The sequence below is a fragment of the Ricinus communis genome, chromosome 4 (assembly GCF_019578655.1).
Source record: "Ricinus communis isolate WT05 ecotype wild-type chromosome 4, ASM1957865v1, whole genome shotgun sequence".
In the NCBI taxonomy this organism is placed as follows: domain Eukaryota; kingdom Viridiplantae; phylum Streptophyta; class Magnoliopsida; order Malpighiales; family Euphorbiaceae; genus Ricinus; species Ricinus communis.
The window spans coordinates 29,655,364-29,667,187 of record NC_063259.1 but is presented as its reverse complement, the minus strand read 5'-3'; the positions used below and the strand labels follow the sequence as shown (position 1 = coordinate 29,667,187).

Below are 11,824 nucleotides of genomic sequence, written 5' to 3'. Positions count from 1 at the left end.
TCACCATAAAAGGTAAAGCATGTCAAGCTGGCTTGGTGGAGCATTGCCATAAATAATAGGAATTTTGCTCCTTTATATAAGTATATTGGATTATAATTTTTTTTACTTAAGAATATATATTTTGTGAAGTTGGAGTTTTGAATATATTAAATTAAATAAAAAAAGAAGTATGATTATGTATGTGAACATGTATTTACTTGTATTGCAATTACTTAGTGCATTAAATCTTAGCATTTAGTGCTTTTACTTAATTTCGTTATGGACTCCCTAATTTGCAATTTACAGCCTGCAAAAAGTGAAACCTGAAGTAGCGACAATATGATGTAATTTTCAGCAAAGGTTCCAAAAATAGGGCTTCTATCTCGATTTTCTTTGAATAGATAAAATATTTTATTTGAGAGACATTAGCCACAAAAAAATATGCAGTAGAAAGCAACAATTCAATCTCTTGCAACATTACTTTTTGTCCCTTGTATTGTATGACATGGTGGAGCTTCTTCTGGCAAGAAAGAAAATATAATATCTGAAAATAGGGTGGTCTTGTTTCTTTTTTATTTTTCTTTGATGAAATCCAATACACCATTAAAAAGGACCCACCGAGAAAAGGATGGTAGAAAATGGAGGCAGAAAGTAAGCAAAAATTGGTGGAGTATATTGAAGGAGGAGAATGAATAATGTTGGTCTTAACATGACAATCACTTTCTTTTTAGGGGTATAGTAAGTAAGTTGTTCAATCAAAACTTGGAGATTGGAGGGGCCTGTGTGGAAGTAAAATCATATGCTTATAGGTGTATTTCCTTATATGAATGACTCGAACCCACCACACCACACCACCTTCACCATGTACTTAGTTGCCTCAATCACTTCCATCTCAATTTTGCCACCCACCAATTTAATTTCGTCAGTTTCAGGACTTCCATTATCACTTTTTTCTTCACTAATTAAATACTGCTTTACATTTGCATCTTTGAGTGATTTTCTTCGCCCTTTGTCGGACTGCATCAGAAATCCTTCGTCTTTTTCTAGGCACCCTTCAACTCATTACTTGAACTTTCTGCTTTCCTCAACATACAAAATCGATTTTTGGTTTTAGATTAGGCTTCAAATTAGTGATGTCTCTTTAAGATTCCTTTTCCTTTTTTTCTTCTTTTTCTTTCTTTAATTGGCTTTTTACTGGAATTCTTTTCATAACTCTAAACTTAATTATGAACTTGAACTTTAACTGTAATAATGATAGATATAGGAAGACACAGTCTATGACCTCTATTTCAAAATAAAACTTCTTGCAATTTGATTGTTTCTTTTTTCCTGAAATTTCCTGTTGGCAAAATTATATATAATTCCCGTATTTATGATTATCAAACTCGGCGTCTGTTATTGCAACTCCATGTCTCTTCGGGGCAAGTGGTACTCTTAACGGAATGGTTAAAGTTTTTTTTTTTTTTTTTTTTTTTTTCCTGTTTTCATATTATTTATTACCTTCCTCGAGGGAGGTAAATAAATCAAATTATTCGTGTCAATTACTTAGCTTGATAAAGATTCATTTGAATCTATAAATGAATAATTTTAAAATTTGATGTTGAAACTTATTTAATAAATGAGTCGATCTTAGACAAAGGTTTAAACACTCCATTTAGATTAAATTTTATACTAGTATTTAGGAAAGACTTGTTTCAAATATTTATTTACTAAAAAAAGTTTGTGTTCTTTTAAGAGTTCAATAAAAATGAGTACATTGAAGATTAATTCTTTTAATAAATAAGTAAATTTTATATTTAAATTTTAAATTCATTTGATAAAGAAATTAAAATTGAAGATTGATCTGTTGCCCTAACTGCTTTCTTACATGAGGCTTTTTCTCAGTTTGCTTTCCATTGATAGAAAAGGAATCTAAGCAGATAATAGCATTCCGCTGCTCAAAAGATATAATGATAAAATTGGTTCGTTAGTTACTTAATAATTTAATCGGGCTCAAGGCTCTTTGCGTATGGTTATATTTCTCGTTCACAATCCAATGCAATCATTTCCTTTAAATTCTTAATCCAGCCATTTATATATGTATGATATATCTATTTCATTAATAATTCTGGTTAATTAAAAAGTAAAAAGGAAAAAAAAAAAAAACCACTGCCTTTAGATTCAATTTCAAAACCACTCAAGGTACTACTATAATAAAATGCATTAATTTAGTCATTGAGGTTGGTTAATAATCCTTTTAATTTTGTTCGCACATACCTTTATTATTTTAAAACTAAACAAAATGCCTTCATTTTTACTTTTAATATATTTTAATTTCTTTCTTACAATAATAAACACTTTGACTTTGGAATTTCAGTTTCCGATTCCTTAAATCTCTAAAAAAAGTAATAAATGATTATTTAAAATATAAAAGTATAAAATTTAGATATATAGTCAAAACGATTTAATAAATATGATATGAGGATTAAAATATATTATTAATATAATCTCACTCGGTTTGAAAGATGTATAAATTATTTTATATTGGATAAATAAAAGAATAAAAAAATATCTATCATATAAAAAAGTAAATTGATTAATTTAATTCAAATTATACTAATGGTGAGATTCAAATTAAAAATAATAATATTAATTACCATTCATTCCATTTCTAATCTTTTGATCCATATGTTTAGCCCATTAACTTTACATAATTTCCTCAAATGTCGAGCGAATCTTAGTAATTTTCTTGTCTTAAATAACCACAGGATGTGATTTATTGGGAGGTTGAAAGAAATTGCGAAGGGGTCTTTTTCTTCTTCTTTTCTTTTTTGGAAACAAAGTTGCAAAGGGGTCTTAAGGCAAATTTTACTTGTTAATTCACATCCTGACGCCCCTTGTAAGAAAATGTGAGAAAAGAGAATAAGAATATCAAGCGCGTGTCACAGCTATTCTTCCAGATGGACAAAATCTACATAACAGAAAGAAAAATAAAAATAGAAATAAAACATCTATTCTTCAAATCTGCCTAACTGTGACACTTCTCTTCCAAACTATGCCTAACAATTGTATTTTTCTACGCACAAATCTACACGTATTACTTCAAATGCTTACCAGTTTTCTTCTTTTTCTTTTGTTTTTTAGAAAAGAAATTTAAAATGTAAATTCAATAATGATAAATTGTACATATAAATCTGTTAATTTATCCTTTTCGAACCTGTTTAAAATCATATGCTTTTAGAATGGTAAAAAATTGACCCTTTTTTCGATTCTTCTATCTGCTTTGTACTCCAATGTGGTAAATTTTGACACAAGAAGAATTACTGATTACACAAAGTACTCCTGTCACAACGTCACAGGCTAAGCACATCGCGAGTACCTTCCCAGGATGTTGTTGCATTTCAATGTTGAGATCTTTCTGTTTAGCCCTCTTTTCATACTACTCGACGTTTCTTCAACGGTAGATTTTAAAGCTGACATGGAAAAAAGCAGAGCAGTTCGGAAATGACTAGAGATATTATTTGTTAGTGGATTCATCTTTTAGAGTATATATGTGAATTAAAGCTTACAGTGTTAATATGTTTTAGTTAATCACTTTGCCCAATGCTGGATAGTTTGCACATGATTCCAAATGTCAAAAATTTCATTTCTTAACTAATAAGCAGTCCATATTTCATTTTTAATTTTATTTTTATACGTACACGTATGTCAACAAATTGGTGTCAAAAATCTCCTTCTCAATCAATATTCCATTTGGTAATTATAGTTTCTACGATTCGACCGGTATTCTTACGTATGATTAAGAATCAAACTCAAGCACATAAAAAATGTTGAAATTGTGTCAGAACTGCAACACTGGAATTAAAAAGAAAAAGAAAATGAAAATGAAAACTAAAACTTACTCAACTCGGACTGGGAGAGAGAGAGAGAGAGAGGCTTAAGCAATTTAAGTTCATAGGTGAGATTGCTCTCTCTCTCTTCCTTTCTTTCTTTAGTTTACAACCGAAGAAACGCCAAAGAAAAAAAAAACATTGGGAAACGCTTTCCTGGCAACTATAAAAAAAAGGACACAACTCCAGTAAATTGGACCATCACCTAAATTCATATTAGGAAAAAACCTTAAACTGCAAATCATTCTTTTGAGGAGCCCTCTCTTGCAAAAAAAAAAAAAAAAGAAATTTAAAAATAAATAAAATTCTGGAAAGAGAGAGCTATAAAGATGCCGATTTTTGTTCACCGATATCCCCAATGAGAGCGGTCTTGGCTTTTCTTTTATCATACTTTGCTCTCTGAACTTATATCTCTCCCCCCTCTTTGCCTTTCTTCCTCTTCTATACAAACATTATCAACACATATTTTTTAGTTTTACACACACACAAAAATACACTCTTTCTCTCTCAATTCTCATATTCGTCATTCTTGTAGAAACACCATAAAAGAAATTGTAATGCAATGGCAATAGAGTGCATCAAAGCCGTGCCATCGTCAGTCCATCAAAAGGAAGAACGTAGCAAAGAAGAGCAGAAATCATTAGTTTTTGATGCCAAATTTTTAAGATACCAATCAAACATTCCCCAACAATTTGTATGGCCGGATGATGAAAAGCCAATCGTCAATGCACCAGAACTGGCTGTTCCGCTAATCGACTTAGGTGGGTTCTTGTCTGGTGACCCTGTTTCTGCAACGGAAGCTTCAAAGCTAGTTGGCGAGGCATGTCAAAAGCACGGTTTCTTCCTTGTTGTTAACCACGGTGTTGATCAAAAGCTCATAGCTGATGCGCACCGTTACATGGACAACTTCTTTGAATTGCCACTCTCCGATAAGCAGAAAGCTCAGAGGAAAGTTGGTGAGCACTGTGGTTATGCTAGTAGCTTTACTGGCAGGTTCTCCACTAAACTTCCTTGGAAAGAAACACTTTCTTTTCGCTATTCTGCCCAGCAGAACTCACCAAAACTTGTGCAAGACTATTTTCATAACACAATGGGTGAATCTTTTTTGGAATTCGGGTAAGAACACGTCATGTTTATTATTTCATTCTTTTTAATGCATATGTTAAGATTTCAAATCTGATTGTAAATATTAATTGAGCAGGAAGGTCTACCAGCAGTACTGCGAGGCTATGAGCACTCTTTCATTAGGAATCATGGAACTTTTGGGAATGAGCTTGGGAGTAAGCAAAGCCCACTTCAGGGAATTTTTTGAAGAAAACGATTCAATAATGAGGCTGAACTATTATCCACCGTGTCAAAAACCTGACCTTACTTTAGGAACTGGACCTCATTGCGATCCCACATCATTAACCATCCTTCACCAAGATCAAGTTGGTGGTCTTCAAGTGTATGTAGACAATGAATGGCGTTCAATCAGCCCCAATTTTCAAGCCTTCGTCGTCAACATTGGAGATACTTTCATGGTAAATTACTTGCCAATTCTTTTTTCTTAACTCGACAACTTGTAGTAGTTCTGAAGACTATTTCAATAGCACCGTGCCAGAGCTTATTATTAGTTCAATACTAACTAAATTAGCATTATGATAAAATTTCACGACAGTTATTACTTACACAGAGTGGGGTCATTTTGTTGTTCTTTTGTTCTGTTTCAGGCACTTTCAAATGGCAAATATAAGAGTTGCTTGCATAGAGCAGTAGTGAACAGCGAGACAACAAGAAAATCATTGGCTTTCTTTCTATGTCCAAAGAGTGACAAGATGATAACACCACCAACGAAGCTAGTGGACAATTCGAACCCAAGAATATATCCAGATTTTACATGGTCAATGCTTCTTGAATTTACACAGAAGCATTACAGAGCAGACATGAAGACTCTTGAGATGTTTTCAAATTGGGTTCAACAGAGAAAGTAGCTGAAGAAAGTGGGGCTTGGAGGTGAAGTGCGGTGGGGTAGTAATTGTGTCACAAAACAGACCTGATCGAGCTTGTTATTGGCTGTCTTTTGTACCAAAGGAAAGTGACATTTGTGTAGGAGAGGAAAAGGGAAAAAATGAATTTGGGGATGAAAAATAACAAAAAAAAAAAAAAAAAAAAGAAGAAGGAAAATTTAGAGAAAGAAATTGAATCAGCTGTTATGTTTAATGTTTATAGGTCGGTATGTAACTAGCTTTTTGAATCATCAACAAAAGGCAAGACAAGAAACATATAAGGAAGCAAATAAAAAGCTGAATGTGCTCAAATCTTGTGTTCTTCACCTGAATTGCATAAAACATAACTGGAATTAGTCAATATGCTATTGAGGCAATTGGAGTCGGTTGATTAAGAAAACTGAGAGATATCAATTTTTATTCAATTAATTTTCCTCGAATATAAATACGATGAGCTCCAAAATATGTCACTTTCGATCTGGTTACATGTTTTTTGAGTTGAGACTTGAGAGTATAAAAATATAAGATGTGGTGGCACGCCACTCAAAAGGTGTAAGGTGTATGATGCACTTTTTACTAGTTACACACCAACAATAATACATGACAATGGTATTTAAATTTAATTGGACCTTGGAAACTCTTGGTTTGGTTATAGTGTTTTTCTTCTGAGAAAAACAACAAAAGATTATAGAAGAGGAACTGCTTTTTCAGTGTTTACATTCCTATGACAACCGAAAGGGTCTTTCTGAAGCATGTGGGCACGAGACCGCATAAGCCTTGTCAATTTCCGAGAAAATTTAAAAAAATAAGAGAAAAAAACACAATCACCTCTTCTTCTTATTTTTATTTCCCTACGTATTGCTTCTGATTATGAAGAAGACAAACCAACTCAAATAATCAAAATTAACTTTATTTAGAGATAAAAGAATCAGTGCATAAAAAGAAAAAAAAAATGAAATTGCAGTGTATCAATCTTGAATTGCAGAAATTATCCATATCATATGTATCCTAAAAATAAAAGTAAATAACTAATCTGTTTTTTTTTTTCTTTATTCCAGAGACTTTAAGTTGAAATCTTATAAATTTAAATAAAAATAAGACGATATGCTTATTTAAATATTTATGTAATTATTTTAATACTTTAATTTTTAAATTAATTTAATAGACACGTCAATTTATATTTTTGTGATATTTAAATACATTTGACACGTGGTTTCATTTAATACGTTTAGGTGTGTTACATATAGATTTTTTAAAGTTATTATAAAATAAATTCAGATGTGTGTTATATTAAATTAAATATTTTAAATATTTAATAAATTATAGAAATAAAATTTAAGGGCTTGTTAGATTAAATTGAAAATTAAAATATTAAAGTATTTAAATTATTAAACTCTAGGTGTCTAAATATATATTAGAACAGAATATTTTCTTATGATGGTCTACTTTGGTCAAAATTTTATGCCCACATAGCGAGCGGGTCAAACTAATCCAAATTCGGCTAAGCTCAGCCTGAACCGACTCGATCCGAAATCCGAACCCGATTTAATGTACTGTAAAGGATAAAGTTCAAATTTTAATTATTATTTTAATTTCTTTAATCTTTTTTTTTTATATATAAAAGGCTTAATTGCTAAAAGAAAAACTTGTATTTTCACAAATTTAACATGTGTTTTTGAATTTATGAGATTGTAGGAACTAGAACATTTACATCAATTTTAATCATTGCAACAAAATTAGAAACCGGAATCACTAATGAGGCAAAACCCAATGAAAGTAATTAAAAAGAATCTAAGTTAGAAATTATTAATGATTCATCAATCCCGCAAAATTGTACTATTTTATTTTCTTCTTCTTCACTTCAAGGACTCCTTTATCACCGTCATTCGACACAGCATAACGCAGCCACACAAATAAATATCACAAAAATGGCTAATTTGGAAGCTGGAAACTTAAATTTCCCAAAAAGAACAGCAAAATGGCTCGAGATTTGAATTGATATTAATTTAGCAACAAAATCCTAAACCAAAGTATTCAAAGGCTTCGAATAAGGAATATAAAATTATTATATCAGTTGGTACTTCTAAAAGTGAATGGCGTTGCAATTAAACTCTGCAAATCATCTAAAAGTTGATTCTCTGGCATCATTTACGTGCGCTAAACAGTCCAAACAATCTCTCAATCTCACTGCTTACTCGATAAAAGCATTCGTCGCTGCTGGAATCTCAACTTCGACGCAAAGATACCTCGTCTACTAGGCTCGAGTCGAGAGTTACAAAAATACATCAAATAAGTGATTTAAAGGAGAGATACTAGGAGAAGTGAAAGCTATGATATGATCTTGCAAAGTATAAAAGGGGACTGGATGGAGTTTGAAGACGGTTGTGGCCTCCATGCGCCACTTTCTTTTTTGTTTTCTTTGGAATATGAGATTTGCACTCAGATTTGTTTTGTTCACAAATTTAATTTTTTTGTATCTTAATCATTCTATTATAACTGTGTTCTAATTTAAATATAAAAAAACTGACAAGTCATAAAAATATCCAATGTAAAATTAAGAAATGAGTTTTATTAATAAAATAATCATTGTACTTAAAATTAGAATTGAATAATTAGTAAGAAAATAAATATAAAATTTAGTAACTATTTGTAATATTATTTAGTTTTTTTCCATTTCCTTTCATCTTTTTTCATTCTCCTCGTATTACATTTCTCTGTGCTCTAATATACCTCGCATAATAATTTTACGGTGAGAGTGAAAGAGAAGAAAAGAAAAAGAAAGGAGTAAAAAGAAAGAAGATAAAATAGCACATTTGTCTAATTGGATAAGTTAACAATTATTTGCATCATTATTTTTTATTTAATTATTGAGATGTAATCTCATTTAAGTGTTAAATATGAAATAATATTTCAGTTTTTACTTAAATTATTAAATAAAAAATATAAAAGTATAAAATAAGCGTGTATAACTATAAAGTTGATCTACACTGAATTGCATTTTCAGGATCTAATATTAAAAATAAGTAAAAGGAGTAAGGAATGGCAAAAAAGAGAGAAAGGGAGAGGAAAAGAAAAGCAATAGATGTAAGCATTTTCGGGTAATTGGATGGTTCCAAATAAAGAAATGGCCCACGGAGTGAATGATTCAGAGGAATAGGTATGCAAGAATCCATAGAGGATTGACAGAGCTTTCTTTGTGTAATGCATTTCAGTAGTATTCGTGGAGCAAATATAATTATAATTCTTTATTATATAAATATATCTGGAGATTTGGAAGGTATTGCAATTATAAAATGGCTTGCAACATTTGTCGTGATGTTTGTCTTTAGATGCTGCAACATTCTTTCTCATCATAATATATATTGTCTGTACCCTCCTTTCTGATTTGCCCTTTTTTTTTCTTCTTAATTTCTTTAAACCCAAGTTCCCATGTGGTAATTATAAGCTCATCATCATTTTACCTAACTCTTTTATGGTCTAAAAGCAACTCTATAACTTTTATGGATCATGAGTACAATATTTAAAATATTGATTTTTACTTCACCAAAATTATAGAAATATTTTTTTATTAATGTCTAATAATCAATTTGAATTTGTATATTTTTTTCTGAATATTATTATGTCTCAATTAATTTACTCAAAGGGGACAGGCTTTGCTAATTTTGTTTCTTAAAGGAGTGGAAGGGCTAATAACATCGTTTCATGAGAGGTTCACTTTCATTGGGAAAGTAATTGACAACTAAACCCGTAAGAATATTATAAATAGGGTTGTTGTTTGGCTACACAGCCGCCAGAGGTAAGGACAATGACAGTGCCATCCCCGTACTCCCTTCCAAAAGGCCCGCATCACGTGGAAACATTTGTTGTTTGTCTTGGCACCACTCTCCAATCCAACTCCAAGATGTAACATTTTCTGTTTATTTATTTTATTTTTGAAGGCCCAACAAACTATTCTCTTCTCGCAAAACGACACTGTTTAGGATTTCTTTCATGGATACCCACCACCTCACCTGCCCTAACCCTTCTCCATCGGCCTGTACCCTCCCTCCCTTTCTTCTTTGTTTCCTTCCTACCTCCTCCTTAATTACAACTTTCACCCGCCCCTTCTGTTTTTTCACACCTTTCTTCTCCCCTGCTGATTATTCTTCTATCTTTCACACTTGCTTGCCTAATCTTTTTACTCTTTACTGTATGTACATATGTCTGTCAAATTAATTGATCGATTAACTAATTATTTAAACTGCCATTTTTACACCATTTCGCTTGGCATGTATCAAAAGCATATTACTATATATAGATCACAGATTCGGTGAGGGTATGAACTGAATTTTCTCTTATAGCAAAGTTTGAATAATATTGAAAAGGAAAAGAAAACTAACTGATAGGTTATTGACTGTCCAAATTAAGTAAAGTGAGGAGGAACATAGGATTAACCAAAAATAAACATACACACGATGTTGGAGTACTTAAACAAAGACACACACACACAATAAGAAAAAGAAAAGAAAATTAATGTCTTCCAACGGTAGAGCGCACCCACATGTTTCCTAGCTATATATATGAATATGAATATGAATCATAAAAAGAAAATAAATCTACCATATATGATTGTTTTAGGGGGAGGAGGAGGAGGAGTTTCTCTTCAATCATGGCATGGTAGATTCACTTCAAATGTTGGGACCAATTTGCACATGAGGAGTCTCTATCCGATGCTTCCCATGCAACACTACAAAATTTCTTTTGATTTTAATATACATATGGATTTTGGTGAGGACAAAGTTTATTTGTTTTTATGGGTAAATGTGTCGTTATCATGTTGAATGAGAAGCAAGTGAAAAAACAGAATAATAAGCCAACACCAATACTAACAAAACTTCTTCATAAACAAATACCAAAAACAACAAAGCAACAGTTCAAACGGTTTCCCTTTAATTATTTTTCACAACACATCACTCTCTCTCATTAGGCCGGTCAATACTTTTTATAAAACCTTTTACCCTTTTTCTTTTTCATAAACAAAAATAAAATGCTTATCATCACCCTTGCCTATAGGGCTACTCCAATTTGCTGTGTGTTTGCCGCCTGGTTTAGATTATATTATCTGCTCATCATGTAATTTATTTTTCATTGCATAACGACAAATGTATAGAAACAGTGAAAACCACTCTTCTCTTTTTTTGTTAATCATTCTGATAATATATAATAACCCAACATTAGTTCCGAGATTAGCTCACCATTGGTGCTTTCTAGTTGGCTAATTTAGAGGTATTAGGAGCGCATAGTGACAAAGAGCATGATCAGATTGAGTTGGGATACCTAGTTTCTTTCTAAACAATATAATTTAATTGATATTTCTTCCTCATAAAATCCCTGCTTCCATAATTACGTGCCAGGATGTCCAACACACACACAATTGCATAATCAATTATACACAAAATCTTATTTCTTCTGTGCCTTTGTCTTTTCTATTAACTGCCTGCATAGCTCGATAATGAAATGTTTAGAGAGAGATATTGTAGGTGAAAAAACGACGAAATATCTGTGTACCTATATACATTACTCCTCACATCTCTTATCCTCACAACAACAATGGTAATTACTTAATAATAAAATAGTAATTCATCAAGATTTTTTTAGAAAAAAATTGTAGGCATGGGATAAGCATTTAGCCACGTAATTCGAAGATTCTGAAAATTGATAAATGATTTTATTTTATTAACTCTTACGATGAGTTTATCCAAAGAGCCAATTCCTTTTCAATTCTAGTGGTAGCAACTTCTCTATACGCACGTAATTCCTTGAAAATGACATTACTACTTAATTTCTTTAGCAATTTGCATGTGACACATTATGGATGAAAGTGATATTATTAATAAGTTTTCCAGACTTATTTGTTTATAGAGTATATTCTCATTTATATATAGGATTCTTTTTTAAGTAATTAGAACCGTACCAATCATTCAATGTCTTAATATAAAATATGTAGAC

The 11,824-nt window shown here is 31.4% G+C and overlaps 1 protein-coding gene across 1 annotated transcript; it reads left to right on the top strand.

Moving 5' to 3' along the window:
• Positions 1-4,180: 4,180 nt before the first annotated feature.
• Positions 4,181-6,148, top strand: LOC8258329 (gibberellin 20 oxidase 1). The gene is made up of 3 exons (XM_002510827.4): positions 4,181-4,964; positions 5,050-5,371; positions 5,561-6,148. The coding sequence occupies exons 1-3, from the start codon at positions 4,411-4,413 to the stop codon at positions 5,819-5,821; spliced, it is 1,137 nt and encodes a 378-aa protein (XP_002510873.1). The 5' UTR covers positions 4,181-4,410; the 3' UTR covers positions 5,822-6,148.
• The last annotated feature ends 5,676 nt before the right edge of the window (positions 6,149-11,824 follow it).